Raw genomic sequence first — 20021 nt, 5'->3', positions numbered from 1 at the left:
CATCACCATTTTTAGTTAGATATCAGCAGGGAGAAGGGAGTACAAGTAAACAACACTTGTAGATGTCTAAAATGTTAACATTAGCATAAACCACACACCGACAGCCTAAATTATTAACAAACAATTTACTTATTTCAGGGGTGCTATTCATTTTTAATGCAATGTGGTCACTTACGGCATTTCATCAATAATTCAATCATATTTCTCACTTACAAATGAAGAAGCCTGTGGCATGTTCCGAACAAATACTAACGGTTCTTCAGCCCTGCTGAATTCTGAAACAAACCTCGACAGTGAAAACTGTCACTTGGAATTAGAATCTCTCTGAAAGCGGCAGAAACCAGAGAAATGGGGATATGAGGAAGCATTAGTCAGCTGTCACTTCCAAGCAGGTCACACATTCAGTACAGTACAGACACACATAATATGTATGTTTGTATTGATTTGTATGGTCCTTTAGTAGTGGTTTCCTTGCAGCAATTCAACCATGAAGGCCTGACTCACGCAGTCTCTTCTGAACAGTTGATGTTGAGATGTGTCTGTTACTTGAACTCTGTGAAGTATTTGTTTGGGCTTCAATCTGTGGTGCAGTTAATTCTAATGAACTTATCCTCTGCAGCAGAGGTAACTCAGGGTCTTCCTTTCTTGTGGCGGTCCTCATGAGAGCCAGTTTCATCATAGCGCTTGGCTTTCGCAACTGCACTTGAAGAAACTTTCAAAGTTCTTGACATTTTCCGGATTCACTGACCTTCACATCTTAATGTAATGATGGACTGCTGTTTTTCTTTGCTAATTTGACCTCTTCTTGCCATAATATGGACATGGTCTTTTACCAAATAGAGGTATCTTCTGTATACCAGCCCTAACTTGTCACAACACAACTGATTAGCTCAAACGCATTTAGGAAAACAAGACATTCCATAAATTAACTTTTAACAAGGCACACCTGTTAATTGAAATGCATTCCAGGTGACCACGTCATGAAGCTGATTGAGAGAATGCCAATAGTGTGCAAAGCTGTCATCAAGGCAAAGGGTGGCTACTTTGAAGAATCTCAAATATAAAAATTGTTTTGATTTGTTTAACACTTTCTTGGTTACTACATGATTCCATATGTGTTATTTCATAGTTTTGATGTCTTCACTATTATTCTACAATGTAGAAATTAGTAAAAATTAAGAAAAACTCTGGAATGAGTAGGTATGTCCAGACTTTTAACTGGTACTGTATATATATATAAACTCCTTTTTCAGGACCCTGTCTTTCAAAGATAATTCGTAAAAATCTAAATAACTTCACAGATCTTCATTGTAAAGGGTTTAAACACTGTTTCCCATGCTTGTTCAATGAACCATAAACAATTAATGAACATGCACCTGTGGAACGGTTGTTAAGACACTAACAGCTTACAGACGGTAGGCAACTAAGGTCACAGATATGAAAACTTAGGACACTAAAGAGGCCTTTCTACTGACTCTGGAAAAAAAACAAAAGAAAGAGGCCCAGGGTCCCTGCTCATCTGCGTGAACGTGCCTTAGGTATGCTGCAAGGATGCATGAGGACTGCAGATGTGGCAGGGCAATAAATTGAAATGTCCGTATTGTGAGACGCCTAAGACAGCGCTACAGGGAGACAGGACGGACAGCTGATCGTACTCGCAGTGGCAGACCACGTGTAGCAACACCTGCACTTGCCCCTTGACCTTTTGTCAAATAACAGGTTTCTTTGGAAGTGGTGCTTTTTATCCCAACAACAAAGACCTTTATACAACACAGCACATCCATTCACTATGTTCTTGTTAGGGGAGCCGTTCAAGGTTGCCTGTGTGTGGTTAATGTGGGGGGGGGGGGGCAGGAGAACAAGTTGTATGGAGGGAGCAGTAGCTTACTTGTAGAGGGGTATGTCGGGCTCCTTGCCCTCCGTGCGCAGTGTCAGGCAGCACTGTTGGAGCTGGGATTTAGGATCGTTCCAATCCTGGTTTAGGATAAACTCCTGCAACACACACACATGCTTTACACATTACAAATACTGTAGAGTAACAATTACAAACTCTACCTCTATTCATCTCCCTTTCCCCTACTTTCATTGCTTCCCTGACTCTTTCCTGCTTTCCACCTCTTATCCTACTATCACTTTTTGTTCTTCTCTGGCGCTCTCGGCCTCTCCGCTCTCTCCATCTCCCTGACTTTTCTCTCTCTGCGGTGGGCACAAATCACAGGCTACTTAAGACACAAGCGTCTCCAGCCTGCTCCTAGCAGAGACAGAAATACAGAGCTCTCTCTCAGGGTCTGTCTGGGAGTCTCCCAGGTGTGCAGGCCTGATACATTCTCCAATCCAAAGGGACTTCTAAAAGCACTTCCATTAACTGGAAAGCAGCCCTGTTATAAAAAAAGGGACACTTTGAATCTATAACTGTCTGTTCCTATTAATTTTCTACAAAGATGGGTTCTGCATGCCTTGTAGCCAATGCTCTCTCTTGCTCCCTCTTTGGCGTTCCCTCTCCCTCTCTGGGAGAGGGAAATAAGAGATGTGTACTGGCTGCTTTGATACCAAAACACATGCACATAAATTGCACAATACATACACGTGTACATACACACAGGTGTACACACGTGTAAAGCCTACACTGACATAATGGTTCCATATATGTCCTTTTACTTTCTTCCAGAAGATTCTATAAAGCAGTAATAGCCTCTTAGAAACCAGAGCCCTATGTCCAAAATTGCTCCCTATTCCCTACATAGTGCATTACTTTAGGGAATGGTGGCCCCTATGGGGCCCGGAACAAATATAAGCACCCACCACATTATTATATAGGGAATAGGGTGCCCTTTGGGACAACGTCTGAAAGGCTATGTGAAGAGATGTGTTGGTCTTTTTCACAACTTTCTGTTGGAAGTGGAAATGAGGTGCTCTCTCTCTCTCTCTCTCTCTCTGTAGTCGCCTATGTACACACACACACACACACACACACACACACACACACACACACACACACACACACACACACACACACACACACACACACACACACACACACACACACACACACACACACACACACACACGGTTCAGCTCCTCCATGGCCACCCACATTCCCAGGAGACCCACACAGACAGCAATTAGTACACCATTGTAGGCTGAGCCATCACCTTCACACAGTGTGCAGGATGTGTGTGTGTGTGTGTGAAGGAGGTAGTGTGTGTGTGTGTGTGTGTGGAAGCAGTAGTCTCTCTCGACCATTCTAACAGGAAGAAGCAGGTCCACCAACCTATTCATCCTACAGACAGAATGTCTTCTCTAAAGGGAGGGAGGGAGGGAGAGGAGGAGAAGAGGGAGAAGGAGGGTGGCAGGTCCACCAACCTATTCATCTTACAGAGACTCACTTCTCTAAATCTCACCAATTTACTGATACGTCACACCTCCTGCCATCTAATACGAGAGGAGGCTTAACGGAGGTCTTTCTGAATGAACACCACACCCACCACCTGAAACACTTGAGAAACAACAGCACCGTAGAACAGAACAGTGCTGGCTACACCAGCGGTGGTAGGGGATCAATATCTAAACAGTCAGTAACAACCCAATAACAGTGCTAGCATAGAACCAACCGCAACCGGCGCCCATTAAAGATGACTACAATATAGGACTGTACAGCCATGCTAAGACCGTTGACGAGTCAAGCACCACTTGAGTGCCGCTCGTCAATGCTAGTGCTATTAGTTTAGCCATTAGCTTCTGCCGCCTCCACTCTCTACCGGTGGTACATAGAGAAGAGAAGAGTGGTCATTGATTGGCGAGTGAGTGGCCTCTCTCGCGGTCGTGGGGATGCTGGCTGTCGATGGGATCAGAGGAGAGTGAGTGAGACCTCACCTTCAGACATGCACGCGCTCAGGCGCACAGGGGAGATCGCGCGCACACACACACGCTCACACACACGCTCACTCACACACACGCTCACTCACCTTCAGTCGAGGGAAGAAGCAGACGTTCATGAAGGTGTGAACGTACTCCAGATCCTTATCGATGTAGAGCGCCGCGATGAAAGCTGCCGACGACAGAAGAGGAGAGGAAAGAACAATGAACGAGGGATGAAAGAGAGGAGAGGCTACATAACGGAAGGGATGAAAGGGAGAGTCGATGTTTAAGAAGTAACGTCGTACAAATACAAAATCTGCTTTGTGGTTGAGAACACCATTAACACGAGAGGAGAGGAGGAGGTTATGGAATGGGTATACTGGAAGGGGGTGTATATGTGGACTGAACGGAACCGGATAGACCATGATGGCTGTCTGCTGCCTATCTGGGCCCATATATACAAAGCGTTTCAGAGTAGCAGTGCTGATCTAGGATCCTTAAAAAAATATATATTTTAGATCCTAATGAATAAGGTTAAATGGACAGATCCTAGATTGGCACTGCTACTCCGAGATGCTTCGTTGATATTGGCCTTGGACTCGATAATAAAGGCTCCATACGAGTTGCACAGACATCAAAAGGAAATGGAACATACTAACACACTAAATATAAAAATAAATATGATCTTCCACCATAGTTAATGGAACCGTGCTGGAAAGGGCCATTTGAAGAGAGAATATTTCAGCCAGAGCAGTAACGTTAGCGGTACCATAGTTTAAAAAAAAGGTAATATAACCTAGTCTGTCTACTGTCAGACTGTACAATAACAGCCTCTAGCTCTTAAATGTTTTCAAAGTAATGTTTTTTAACTATTCAATTCTCCCATCAAGAAAATAAATGACCTGTATTATGAATATAAGTGATACATTCTTATGCTGTTTTCGATGCACATTTTAATGACGTAAATTCGGCATTTCTTCAGTTTTTCTCTAAACTGAGCAAGAATGAAAGAAGTCAAAGTCTAGTGCAGGTTGTCTAAACCATTTTTGTGTCTCCTCCCAGTCCCTTCAGACTACACACCGGTCATCCCCCTTGTTCAGGTTGTCTAAACCATTTTTGGGTTTCCACCCAGTCTCTTCAGACTACACACCTGTCGCATGTCACCACATTCTACTACACAGTGTTTTATTCTCACCTTACACACAAGAGAAGGCAGGCTGGAGTCAAAGTGAAGAGAGGAGGTAATAAGTAATATTTCAGTTGCCATGTAGAGATAGGCTGTGTCCCTAATGGCACATTTTTCCTTATATAGTGCACTATTTTTGACCAGGGCCCCCGTGGGAATCGAACCCACAACCCTGGCGTTGCAAGTGCCATAATCTACCAACTGAGCTACACTGCAGTGTTTTCATTACACAGGTGCACCTTGTGCTGGGGACAAAAAAAGGCCACTCAAATGTGCATCGGTCACACAACAATGCCAGACGTCTCACGTTTTGAGGGAGCATGCAAATGGCATGCTGACTGCAGGAATATCCACCAAAGCATTTGCTATAGAATTAAGCTGCCTTCAACATCGTTTTAGAGAATTTGGCAGTACCTCCAACCGGCCTCACAACCGCAGACCACGTGTAATCACGCTAGACCAATACCTCCACATCTGGCTTCTTCAGCTGCGGGATCGTCTGAGACCAGCCAACTGGACAGCTGATGAAACAGTGGGTTAGAACAACCTAAGCATTTCTGCACAAACTGTCAGAAACGGTCTCAGGGAAGCTCATCTGTGTGCTCGTCTTCCTCACCAGGGTCTTGACCGGACTGCAGTTCGGCATCATGACTGACTTCAGTGGGCAAATGCTCACCTTCGATGGCCACTGGCATGGTGGAGAAGTGTGCTATTCACGGATGAATCAGATGGGTATGGCGGTGTTGGAGAGCGGATTGCTGATGTCAACCTCGTGAACAGAGTGCCCCAATGGTGGCGGTCGGGTTATGGTATGACCAGACATAAGCTACGGACAACAAACACAATTGAATTTTGAAAGCAGAGATACCGTGATGAGATCCTGAGGCCCATTGTCGTGCCATTCATCAGCTGCCATCACCATGTTTCAGCATGATAATGCACGGCCCCCATGAATTTACTTCAATTGACTGATTGCCTTATATGAACTGTAACTCAGTAAAATCTTTGAAATCGTTGCATGTTGCGTTTATATTTTTGTTCAACGGTGGGTTAACTGCCTTGTTCAGGGGCAGAACGACAGATTTTTACCATGTCAGCTCGGGGATTCAATCTTGCAAACTTACAGTTAACTAGTCCAACGCTCTAACCACCTGCCTCTCATTGCACTCCACGAGGAGCCTGCCTGTTACGCGAATGCAGTAAGAAGCCAAGGTAAGTTGCTAGCTAGCATTAAACTTATCTTATAAAAAACAATCAATCAATCATAATCACTAGTTAAACTAGTAATATCATCCACCATGTGTAGTTATCTAGTGTCCTGCGTGGCATATAATCGATGCCGTGAGCATTCGCGGAAAAAAGACTGTCGTTGCTCCAACGTGTACCTAACCATAAACATCAATGCCTTTCTTAAAACCCATACACGTATATATTTTTAAACCTGCATATTTAGCTAAAAGAAATCCAGGTTAGCGGGCAATATTAACCAGGTGAAATTGTGTCACTTCTCTTGCGTTCATTGCACGCAGAGTCAGGGTATATGCAAAAGTTTGGGAGGCAATGGCTCGTTGCGAACTAATTTGACAGAATTTTACGTAATTATGACATAACATTGAAGGATGTACAATGTAACAGCAATATTTAGACTTATGGATGCCACCCGTTAGATAAAATACGGAACGGTTCCGTATTTCACTGAAATTCGAAATTATAGTTTCCGGATTCGACCATATTAATGACCTAAGGCTTGTATTTCTATATGTTATTATGTTATAATTAAGTCTATGATTTGATAGAGCAGTCTGACTGAGCGGTGGTAGGCAGCAGCAGGCTCGTAAGCATTCATTCAAACAGCACTTTCGTGTGTTTAGCCAGCAGCTCTTCACTCAGCTTCACGCATTGCGCTGTTTATGACTTCAAGCCTATCAACTCCCGAGATTAGGCTGGTGTAACCGATGTGAAATGGCTAGCTAGTTAGCGGGGTGCACGTTAATAGCGTTTAAAACGTCACTCGCTCTGAGACTTGGAGTAGTTGTTCCCCTTGCTCTGCATGGGCCGCGGTTTTTGTGGAGTGATGGGTAACGCTGCTTCGAGGGTGGCTGTTGTCGATGTGTTCCTCGTTCGAGCCCAGGTAGGAGCGAGGAGAGGGACGGAAGCTATACTGTTACACTGGCAATACTAAAGTGCCTAGTATTGGCACAAAAGTGTTGGAGAAGAAAGTAAAAGTGCAATATGTGCCATGTAAAAAAGCTAAAGTTTAAGTTCCTTGCTCAGAACATGAGAACATATGAAAGCTGGTGGTTCCTTTTAACATGAGACTTCAATATTCCAAGGTAAGAGGTTTTAGGTTGTAGTTATTAATGTAGTATTTATAGGACTATTTCTCTCTATACCATATGTATTCCATATACCTTTGACTATTGAAGTCTCATGTTAAAAGGAACCACCAGCTTTCATATGTTCTCATGTTCTGAGCAAGGAACTTAAACGTTAGCTTTTTTACATGGCACATATTGCACTTTTACTTTCTTCTCCAACACTTTGTTTTTGCATTATTTAAACCAAATTGAACATGTTTCATTATTTATTTGAGGCTATATTGATTTTTATTAATGTATTATATTAAGTTAAAATAAGTGTTCATTCAGTATTGTTGTAATTGTCATTATTACAAATAAATAAATAAAAATCGGCCGATTAATCGGTATCGGCTTTTTTTGGTCCTCCAATAATCGGTATCGGCGTTGAAAAATCATAATCGGTCGACCTCTATTGTGTGTGTGCGTGTATGTGGCACCAAGTACAAAGTTCTCCCTATATAATGTTGCCTTTGATGGATTTAAGACGCTCTCCCTGAGTGTTTCATGTTCAAATCGTGTGTGTGTGTGTGTGTGTGTGTGTGTACGGTGCATGTCATCCTCTTGTGTCTTGGCCTTTGAAGAGCATCCAGTATGGTACACCTCGTCATGCTGCTGCCACTTGAGCCCGCCCAATACCCCCCAACCCCTTAATGCTCAGGCCTGGTCTCAGGATTCGTCCCAAATGGCAACCTGCTAGCTACATAGTGCACTACTTTTGATCAGATGCATATGAGCCCTGGTCAAAAGTAGTGCACTATGTAGGGAATACGGTGCCATTTGGGACACAGTCTCAGCCTTGATGTCTGAAGACTGGAAGGCCAAGTGAGTGGAGGGAGGGCTGTAACATGTATTTTCACTAGCCATGACACAGAGCCCTCAGACTCATTCATCAACCCTCCGGTCACCAAGCAAGCAGCAAAGGGCCCAGAAGCCAAAGGACAAGGCCAGGTCCATGTACTCCCACAGGACAATTAAACATCTCTTACTGGCCTTTGATGAAGGAAAGAGAAGATGGAAAACGCCAATAGTTCAAGGTTTAAAGACGTCAAGGAGAGATGAGAGGTCATGTAGCCGACGTACAAAAACATGCAAACGACAATTTTCAAAACCTCAAGGACAGAGCATTGTCCAAAAAGGGATACCACAGATTTACATATCCAGTGCATTCGGAAAGTATTCAGACCTCTTTTCCACATTTTGTTAAGATATAGCCTTATTCTAAAATTGATTAAATAAATAAAAATCCTCATAAATCTACACACAATACCCCATAATGACAAAGCAAAAAACAGAAATATATAAAAAAGTATTAAGACCCTTTGCTATGAAACTCGAAATTGAGCTCAGGTGCATCGTGTTTCCATTGATCATCCTTGAAATGTTTCTAAAACTAGATTGGAGTCCACCTGTGGTAAATTCAATTGATTGAACATTATTTGGAAAGGCACACACCTGTCTATATAAGGTCCCAGAGTGAACAGTGCATGTCAGTGCAAAAACCAAGCCATGATGTCGAAATAATTATCCGTAGAGCTCCGAGACAGGATTGTGTCGAGGGACAGATCTGGGGAAGGGTACCAAAACATGACTGCAGCATTGAAGGTCCCCAAGAACACAGTGGCCTCCCTCATTCTTAAATGGAAGATTTTTGGAACCACCAAGACACTTCCTAGAGCTGGCTGCCCGATCAAACTGAGCAATCGAGGGAGAAGGGCCTAGTGCAAGGAGGCGACAAAAAACCTGACGGTCACTCTGACAGAACTCCAGAGTTCCTCTGTGGAGATGGGAGAAATTTCCAGAAGAACAACAATCTCTGCAGCACTCCACCAATCAGGCCTTTATGGTAGAGTGGCCAGATGGAAGCCATTCCTCAGTAAAAGGCACATGTCAGCCCGCTTGGAGTTTGTCAAAAGGCACCTAAAGACTCTCAGACATGAGAAACAAGATTCTCTGGTCTGATGAAACCAAGACAACTCTTTGGCCTTAATGCCAAACATCACGTCTGGTGGAAATCTGGCATCACCCTTACGGTGAAGCATGGTGGTGGGAGCATCATGCTGTGGGGAAGTTTTTCAGCAGCAGGGACTGGGAGACTAGTCAGGATCAAGGAAAAAATGAACGGACCAAAGTACAGAAAGATCCTTGGTGAAGACCTACTCCAGAGCGCTCAGGACCTCAGACTGGGGCGATGGTTCACCTTCCAACAGGACAACGACCCAAAGCACACAGCCAAGACAATGCTGGAGTGGCTTCGGAACAAGTTTCTGAATGTCCTTGAGTGGCCTAGCCTGAGCCCGGACTTGAACCCAATCGAACATCTCTGGTGAGACCTGAAAATATCTGTGCAGCAACGCTCCCCATTCAACCTGACAGAGCTTGAGAGGATCTGCAGAGAAGAATGGGAGATACTCCCCAAATACAGGTGGGCCAAGCTTGTAGCGTTATACCCAAGAAGACTCAAGGCTTTAATCACAGCCAAAGGTGCTTCAACAAAGTACTGAGTAAAGGGTCTGAATACTTACGTAAATGTAACATTTGACATAATTTCTAAAAACCTGTATTTGCTTTGTTGTTATGGGGTATTGTGTGTAGATTTGTTGTAAAAAAAAAAAAAAACATTTTAGAATAAGGCTGTAATGTAACAAAATGTGGAAAAAGTGAAGGAGTCTGAATACTTTCCGAATGCACGGTATAATCCATTAATTAAAGGATATCTATGCCTTGTTCGTACAATAAATGAAAAATGATAATGGTTCATGTTTAAAAATCTGAGACAGAGAGAAAGGAGAGTCTTCGGACATACATGCAGTACACACCAAATGGCAATCGATCCGTTTTTAAGTGAGAAGTCAGAAGAGAGACCTTGTAAATTCAGTACACATGAAATGACAATGATTGTGGTCCTCTGTAGCTCAGTAGAGAGAGCATGGCACTTGCAATGCCAGGATAGTGGGTTCGATTCCTGGGACCACCCTTACGTAAAATGTATGCATGCATGACTAAGTCGCTTTTGTTAAAGTGTCTGCTAAATGGCATATATTATATACAGTTGCGGTCAAATATATTGTCACTTTTCTTAAATACTTCCCAATTTTTCAAAAATAAGTTACCTTTAATTTTTGTCAACTTCAGTTTACAATTTTAATTTAGTAAATAAAGGTTATGGGTCATCCAGCAGGACAATGACCCCGAACACACATCAAAAAGCACCCAGGAATGGTTCAAGAAGTAACGCTGGACTGTTCTCAATTGTCGATCAAAGAGTCCAGATCTGAACCACATCCAAAACCTATGCCGAGTTCTGAAAACAGTTTGCTGCTGAAGAGTGGGCCAATCGTCCAGTAGAACGGTGCAGGAAGCTCATTGAAACTACAAGAAGCATTTGTCCGCAGTTATCTTGGCAAATGGCTGTGCAACCAAGTACTAGCTCCGGGGTGCCAATAATGTTGTCCCTGTCATTTGTCTTTATTCAAAAAATGTTTTATTGTTAACCTAAGTTTATAGAAAATTGTTCTGCAATGTTGAAAATCAAATAACGTGTGGAGATCAAACATTTTTTCAATTTCTACTTATTTTAGAAGAAAAAAGGGAATTATTTAGGAAAAGTACAAGGGTGCCAATATATTTAGCGGCAAATGTATATTCAAAAGGGCTGTGAACTGTATACGTACATTCCAGCAGGTCAGCAAGGGTCTTGGTCCGGAGGGCCACTGGCCGTTTAGTTTTGTCGTTAGTGATTGCGAACTCCTGCATGCCCAGCTCCTCTGCAACTTTGGCCTGGGTACGGTTGTTGACCAAGGAGCTACGCAACAGCTGTGGAACACACACACACATGCAGAAATCAAATTTAGATCAAACACAGACATATCCAAGTCCCAGATGCACTTTTGCACATATCCCCCCCCCCTCAAAAAAAAACATATGGACTAACACATCACAGATGCTTTACAGTGCAGGATATTCAATGTTTCACTCGCATAAATATTACATAGTGACTCAAAGCTCTCCAGATGAAGATATGTCAAAACAAGGCAAGTGCATTTCCTGCTCTAAAAGAGACAGCTGAAAACATGATAAATATAAATATAGCAGAGGGGGAAATAAAGTAGATGAGTTGAGACAAAGGCTGTGGGACGTCTTTGTTTTTTTTATTTTTTATTATATGTTTTTATTTTATTTTTATTATTTTTTATTTTTATTATTATTATTATTATTATTATTTTTTTAGGGGTGGATCAGCTTAATATTGCGGAAAGAATGTTGCTTCCAATGTAATTGTCTGCATCATTTCCAATCCCCCATATTTTTTGGGTAAATATATATATCCATACACGCATGCATACATATATACATATATACATACACATACCTATATAGACATACATACTTTTTTAAAGAATATACCTTTATTATTATTCCCCGCAACCCTACCACCGCTCCCCCAATTGGAGTAAACTAATAAACACTTCTGCTTTTACCTTCAATTTATACATCTTATACCTATTTTACAGACACAGACTACTTTATAATAGTTCTCTCTTGTTTGTTCTTAGTCCTTCCTCTATTTCTGTTGTCCATCCAATTTTATTTCCACTTGTAACTGTGCTATTTCACAAAAGCTCCGCACCTATACACATTTCACAGATCCCGTATGCCCTACATTGTTTATCTTGTTATTAGTCCCACCCTTCAGTTCCACTCAACCCTTCCCATCTATCTTCCAACATCATCCATTTCGGATTTTTATTTGCCATATATTTTTCAACTGTGCTGTGATGCTTCACAAAAGATTTGAACCTTCCTATTCTCATAGCTTCTACAGATTGTAAATTAAAAATAAACATTTTTGCTAAAATAATTATTATATTATTGATTGATTGACTATGGCTTTTCAAATCCCCCAGTATTGCTATCTGTAGCGTTAGTTCTAGGCAAATGTTGCAATTCTTCAGCCATTCCTGGACCTGTGACCAAAAACGAGCTACATATGGACAATACCAAAATAAATGATCTAATGACTCTGCCTCCTCACAACAGAATCTGCAGAGCTGGGAAGATTGTATACCCCATATATATAACATTCTATTAGTTGCAAGAATTTTGTACAGTAATTTAAATTGAAAAATTCGTTGAAAAAAAAGTTTTGAATCCGGCGTTGTTTTGCGTATCAATTCATAAACCATGTGCCATGGAATGGGTACATCGAAAATCTCTTCCCAACTATTTTGCAATTTATATGGCACAGCTGTCAGTTTTTTGGTCCTTAAATGAAATTGGTATATGTTTTTATTTATCACACTTTTCTTTAACCATTTATGTTCTTTAATACAGGGCCGACATACAAGTTCCTTACTTTTTTCCCCTTCTACTTGCCTCTTCCATTTTTGTGGTAATGCTGCAATTAATTGGTTGTAATTTTGGGTAGAGCAGACATTTCCATATGTCTGTGTTAGCTGCATGTGTGACATAACTCCACCAGTCCTATTTATGATATCATTCACAAAAATTATACCTTTTTTAAACATTTCTTTGATAAATACAGTTTTTTTATCAATTACTATATTTGAATTTAACCACAATATTTGTTGTACTATTTGTTCTGTCCTTTCAGGTGGATTAAACTGAAATTGCAACCAACTTTCTAAGGCTTGTTTAAAAAATAAGGATATTTTGGAGATTATTTCCTTTTCAAACAACCGAAAGTGAGCAGGTGTAATCTGAATAAAGGGAAAAAGGCCCTTCTTGAACATAGGATGAGACATTCGTACCAATTTACTAGAGAACCAGTTTGGATTTAAGTATAACTTTTGTATGACTGATGCCTTTAGTGAGAGGTCTAATGCTTTAATATTTAATAATTTCTGCCCTCCGAATTCATATTCGTTATATAAATAGGCCCTTTTAATTTTATCTGGCTTGCCGTTCCAAATAAAATGGAATATTTTTTGTTCATATAATTTAAAAAGCAGGTCACTAGGTGTAGGCAAAACCATAAGCAAATAGGTAAACTGTGATACGACTAAAGAGTTAATCAGGGTGATTTTTCCACAAATAGACAAGTATTTTCCTTTCCATGGTAGCAAGATCTTATCTATTTTTGCTAACTTTCTATAAAAATTTATTGGAGTGAGATCATTTCTTTCTTTTGGGATTTTTATACCGAGTATGTCCACATCTCCGTCAGACCATTTAATTGGTAAACTACATGGCAATATAAAATGTGTATTTTTTAGTGATCCAATACGTAATATGGTACATTTATCATAATTTGGTTTTAATCCAGAGAGGATAGCAAAGGTATCTAGATCCTCTATGAGGCCGTGGAGAGACTCTAGTTGTGGTTTTAAAAGAAAACATGAATCATCAGCGTACAATGACACCTTAGTTTTTAAGCCACGGATTTCTAATCCATTAATATTAATGTTTGATCTAATTTTAACAGCTAACATTTCGATGGCAATAATAAATAGATATGCCGATAGTGGACAACCTTGTTTTACTCCTCTAGATAGTTTAAAACTTTCTGAGATGTAGCCATTATTTACTATTTTACACCTAGGGTTACTATACATAATTTTAACCCATTTTATAAGAGATTCCCCAAAATTGAAATATTCTAGGCATTTATATATAAACTCCAGTCGTACTTTATCAAAAGCCTTTTCAAAATCAGCTATGAAAACCAGACCTGGTGTCCCCGATATTTCATAGTGTTCTATTGTTTCCAGTACTTGCCTTATATTATCTCCAATGTATCGTCCATGTAAAAAACCTGTCTGATTAGGATGAATAATATCTGACAAAACTTTTTTTATTCTATGCGCCAAGCATTTTGCTAGGATTTTTGCATCACAACACTGAAGTGTAAGAGGTCTCCAATTTTTTAATTGGACTGGATCTTTATATATACCACTTGGGTCCTGTTTCAGTAATAACGATATCAGACCTTCTTGTTGCGTGTCTGATAATCTACCATTTATATAGGAGTGGTTAAAACAAGCTAATAATGGTCCTTTGAGTATATCAAAAAAAGTTTTGTATACTTCCACTGGTATGCCATCCAGTCCTGGAGTTTTCCCATCCTTAAAGGCCCCAATTGCATCAAGCAGTTCCTCCTCTGTAATTTGGCCTTCACATGAGTCTTTCTGTACAGATGTTAATTTTACATTATTAATAGGAAAAAAATCCATACAATTAGTTTCAGTTAGTGGAGATGGAGGAGCCTGAAACGAAAACATATTCTTAAAGTACTTTACTTCCTCTTTCAAAATATCATTTGGTGAATCATGCGTGACTCCATCATTTGTAACAAGTTAATACATTTTTTTTGGTAGCATTTCTATATTGAAGATTGAAAAAGAATTTGGTGCATTTTTCCCCATATTCCATCCAGTTCGCTTTATTTTTATAATATATTACACTGGATCTTTCTTGAATAAGTTCCTCCATTTCTTTTTGTTTTTCCTCTAACTTATTCTGTGCCTCTATGGTACCGTTTTTATTGCTATCTAACTGTACTGTTAGTCCTTCAATTTCCTTTGTTAATATGGACTCTTTTGATCTAAATTCCCTTTGTTTTATAGATGAGTACTGAATTGCATGGCCTCTAAAGGCACACTTAAAAGTGTCCCATACAATAAGGGGATCTGCTGTACCTATGTTATGTCTGAAAAAGTCAGTTATAAAATCTTCTGTCCTAGTTCTAAACAATTTATCATCTAGTAGACTTTGATTAAATTTCCAATATCCTCGCCCACGTGGAAATTCTGTAAGAGAAATATATATGCCAATTATGTGATGATCCGACCGCATTCTGTCCCCTATCAACACTTTTTTAACTTTTGGTGCCAGAGAGAATGGTATAAGAAAGTAGTCAAGACGACTAGCTTGATTCAGCCTCCGCCATGTATATCTCACTAAATCAGGGTATTTAAGTCTCCATATATCCACTAATTCCAATATATCCATGACATTCATGATTTCCTTAAGTGCCTGAGGGTGATAGTTTGTAGTGTGATTTCCTTTCCGGTCTATAGAGGTATTTAAGACCGTATTAAAATCTCCCACTATAATAATAGAGTCTAGTGTTGCTTGTAGAGTTGATAAATTCTTATATATATTTTCAAAGAAGCTTGGATCATCATTATTCGGACCGTATAGGTTAACAAGCCATATTTGTTTATTGTCCAATAACATATTTAAAATAATCCATCTACCTTGAGGATCTGTTTGGACAATTTGCACATTTGGATCAAAATTATTGTTAATTAAAACCATCACCCCTTTTGAATTTCTTTGCCCATGGGAGAAATATATTTTGCCCCCCCAGTTCTTTTTCCACAAAACTTCATCTAAAACTGTTGAATGGGTTTCCTGTAAACAATAGATATTATAATCCTTCTCTTTTAGCCAGGTAAATACTGATCGTCTTTTCTTATTATCTGCTAAGCCATTACAATTGTAACTGGCTATACTTATTTCACCACTTACCATAATGAGACACACCTTTCATTCTTTTAATCAGAATATATTTTTGTAAACGTACTATTAAAAAGTAACATAATGATTGAGTGTCTATATAGTTGTACCATGATATTTGCATTTCTACTAAGTAAACCTCCAATTGGTCCCTACTATTCCACCCGCTAAAAGGCCTCATCTCGAGATGGCTTGTCATCCCAATGCCCGGCAGACCACCCTCGACCCCCTGTATCCAATAGCCCTGAACCGACTGGGATCCATTCTTTGAAAAGAGCATACAGTGCCATTTACCGAATTGAAGAAGATCAATTGCCATATGCATTTCCATTGCCCTCACCTCGATTTGTATTATATATATCTGTGGATCATCCTCTATTGTCCCTAACATCTTTTACTTCTTCCTTCGCAACAGTTGTGGGATACACACATACACCCACACACACTCAGCCCTTACCCCCACACAACCATAAGCTCACTTTCTCAACAATTGCACCATCCCAGAGCCCAACTCAAGATGGGTCATGATTTACAAATGCACTTGCAGTTGCAGCTGCATGAGAAGGCCTGCAAGACCGCACAAAAAATTAGCAAAAATTGAGAGATTTATTTACCATTGTCATATCCTAGATAATGGAGGTCAAATGTACACCTTATTCCTGAAACACCCACAATACGGCCACCCGTCATGACCATGTCCCCACGCATCTCCATGCAGTCCGACTTTGATTTTGTGCCGCCAGGGCCACAATAATATACCCCCTCTCTGAATGTCCGAGTGTGACCCCCTCCCCATGGGTTACTGCAGCTAGTGTTGCCAGCACTGCCACTGCCTGGGTGGGGGCACCTGGGATATGCAACCATTTCATTACTCACTCACTCAACTTTCCAAACATAACAAATAAAATAAAAAATAAACACAAACCATACCATCCACACATACTGTGCCTTCTGTTTACTTAGTTTTTATCTTCACTATGTTGAATTAGTGCTTGTGTGTTCAATTAGTTATATGTGAAGATTTATAGAAAAGCTATATTTTTTATTGTATTGTTACAATCAGTAACCGGGCTTGAATTGTGTTTATTTCCCTCGTCTATGAGAACTTTGTAATTTTTAAAATAACCATGGAGTAGTCTTTGTGTCTCTGAACAACTGGTTATCAATATATAGTTTATCAACGACGAGAGCTACTCGTTTCGCTTTTAATCTATTTTCTTTGAAAATTGGATACAGAACTTTGCGCCGTTCTGCAATTTCCTTCGGAAACTGATCATTCATGCCAATTTTGGTCCCAGCAAGTCTTTTACCCAGGCTTTTAACCATTATTTTATCTTTAAATGAAGCAAATTTGGCAACGATTGGGCGTTCGTACCTCTGCCCTCTCTGTCCGAAGCGGTGAACGCGTTCAAGTTGGATTTTGTCGATAACTTCGCGTGGAATCTGAAGCGCTGTAAGGAGGAACTCTCTAACTATAGATTCAGGAACTTCTCCTTCTTTTTCTTGGATACCTGTAAGTACCAAATTCTCTCTCATGGATCTAGTTTGTATGTCCAGTAAGGTTTCCTTCAGAACGGTGTTCTCCTTTTTAATTCCATTCATTTCGGTTTCAATCTTATTGACTGTCCCTTTTAGCGCGTGTGTTTGCTTCTCCAATGTCGCAGCTTTTTCATCACTCATCTCTAGGCTTGCCTTCAACTCTTTTATATCCTTACTAACTAATTCAAGTATACCCAGTTTGTCATTTATTGATTTTAACAGATCGGTTTCGACCTTTACCATTCCCGGTGGTGAGAATATTAAATCATCAGTGTCTGTAGAAGAGTCACGTTTTCGTTTTGTAATCGGTTCCCCTGTCTTACTCTCCGTCATGTTTGGTTGTTGCCTGTTTTCGTAATATTTGTCGATAAATGTCTCTAGTTTTAGGATTTGTTTTGTGTTATTGTCCAGATTGAAGGTTATCACTCACCAGATTAAGTAGTGCTAATATTTTAGTCTAATTTAGCAGATATTTCGAATATTATGTTTTATCTTGAGGTGCTCTACATAAATCCCTTCAGTCCGCCATTACCCTTACGTTACCTTTTCTGTGGGACGTCTTAGCTAACTCAGTCTCGACGACACACAGTCGCATCTAAAAAGCTACACATGTTGAATGAGCACTAATCTACTTGCAATCTATTCGAGTCGGAGTCTGTTTCTACTCTTGGGCAGGCCCGGGACCATCACATCCTCAGTAGAGCTCGCCGTCACTTAGCTATGCTTCACTGCAGAGCTTTTATCCCATTGATGTCACGTCTACTCCCTTCCACTAACAAATATCTAACTGGAGATCTGATTTTACTTAGCAGCTTTTAGTTACGACTTCTCTATGACAAATTGGTTCCAGAACTAACACTATGTTCTTTCTTTCTGACTGCAGAGAATGGACGGAAAAGGAACCAAAAAATAAAGAGTGGCTTTTTTGGGGGGGGGGGGAGCATTCAATATTGCTTGAAAATATGGAAAATTCATGAATGGAATGTTCCGGAGGTTACCTTTATATAAGAGGCACACAGAAACACCCCTAACACCACACACACTGTTACAGCACCATCAATATGGAGAAAGTCCATCGCTCTCCATCTGTACTCTACTGCCATCACAGGGGAGAGAGAGCCTCCTATCAACAAAGGGCCTGCTATTAAAGACAAAGCCACTTTCCCATACAACAAATGGCTACCCAACTGCTCTCTCTTTCTCTCTCCCCCTGACACACTTTTTTTCAGCACACAAAGACATGGGAAGAAAGAGGGAGGGATACAAAGAGGAGGGAGAGTTAAAGAGAGGTGCACTAGTAAGTGCAGTGGGAGAGTAAAGGATGCAGTGAATAACACGGATGGGCCAGAGAAAACAAGGATACGTACACACTGCTGCTTATAGATGTTCATGGTAGAGGGAGGAACCGACGGGGAGACAAAGATGGAGGGAGAGTGATGGAGCGCACAGAGAGAGAAAGAGGAGTGCAAGATGAGGAGGAAGAAGAGATGGAGAGACATTAGGGGTTTGCTTGGAAGTCCTTACCGTTAAGTGTCCTTCGTGGTGGTCGGGGAAATGGATGAAGAGGTACTCTGTAGCCACCAGCTGCATGATGGAGTCTCCAAGGAACTCCATCCTCTGGTTGTGACCCCTGGAAGACAGGGGGAGAAGGGGTAGAGAGGGGTGAGGGAGGGAGGAGAGAGGTAGAGAAGTGGAGGCCGGGAGAGATGGGTAAAGAGGGGTGAGGGAGAGGAAAGACGGGTTTATTCAGGTGCACAGCATTTTGGCTTCAACTCAAAATGCGGCTTCAACTTTCAGTCAAACCCATACTGGCTTTACCTCTGTATGTTAAAGCTGCAATATGTAACTTTTTGGGTGACCTGACAAAATTCACATAGAAATGTGAGTTACAGTTCTGTCAATCTCATTGAAAGCAAGTCTAAGAAGTGATAGATCTGTTCTATGTGCACCATTTCTATGCTTCTTGTTTTTAAGTTCATTTTTGCATCTTTTAATTTTGGTTTTGTACACCAGCGTCAGAAAATACCCAGGAATGGTTCAAGAAGTAACGCTGGACTATTCTCAATAGTAAATACAACATTTTGGGTTATGGAATAGATATTTCATAGTGGTTTAGACGGTACAATGATTCTCTACACTTGTTTACTCACATCAACTGAAATTAGGTGAACTATTCGAACGTTAGCAACTAGGAAATGGCGGAGGGATTCTGCATAGTGCATCTTTAAGAGTTGCGTGCTGAATGAGATGCCCTAAACCACTAATGTGCACGTACGCACAAAGTCTATACTGTTAATGTTAAATAGAATTGCAAGCTTGGATTGGATAAATGACACCGCTGCACGTAGGTGAGTTTCAATTAATTGTGTTGCATTAACTAGGACAAGCAGACATGCACAGCACGTGCGCAAACACAGGCGTGCACAAAAACACCTCTTCCAACATTAAACCCCCACCCCCACTGATATCTATGGATGTGTTTGATCATCTTCAGTGAGTGACCGAGCTTCATACTTTCTATGCAGTAGTACCGTGCTGGACAGGGGGGTGCACTTTACTGTAACTGCAGTGTGGTAGGAGATGGAGGAGAGGCGCTGCGC

General features: G+C 40.7%; 1 protein-coding gene across 3 annotated transcripts in view; it reads right to left on the bottom strand.

Moving 5' to 3' along the window:
• Positions 1 to 20021, bottom strand: part of drosha (drosha ribonuclease III) — a 140102-nt gene that overhangs the window by 25379 nt on the left and 94702 nt on the right. For all 3 annotated transcript variants that reach the window (XM_038972881.1, XM_038972882.1, XM_038972880.1), the window contains exons 26-29: positions 18946 to 19051; positions 11076 to 11217; positions 3966 to 4048; positions 1889 to 1992 (exon numbers count right to left, since the gene is read on the bottom strand). In XM_038972881.1, the coding sequence (XP_038828809.1) occupies positions 1889 to 1992; positions 3966 to 4048; positions 11076 to 11217; positions 18946 to 19051 (435 nt within the window). The remainder of the gene's footprint in view (positions 1 to 1888; positions 1993 to 3965; positions 4049 to 11075; positions 11218 to 18945; positions 19052 to 20021) is intronic.

This window comes from Salvelinus namaycush, chromosome 33 (genome assembly GCF_016432855.1).
Source record: "Salvelinus namaycush isolate Seneca chromosome 33, SaNama_1.0, whole genome shotgun sequence".
In the NCBI taxonomy this organism is placed as follows: domain Eukaryota; kingdom Metazoa; phylum Chordata; class Actinopteri; order Salmoniformes; family Salmonidae; genus Salvelinus; species Salvelinus namaycush.
This window is presented reverse-complemented; position numbering and strand designations above follow the sequence as displayed.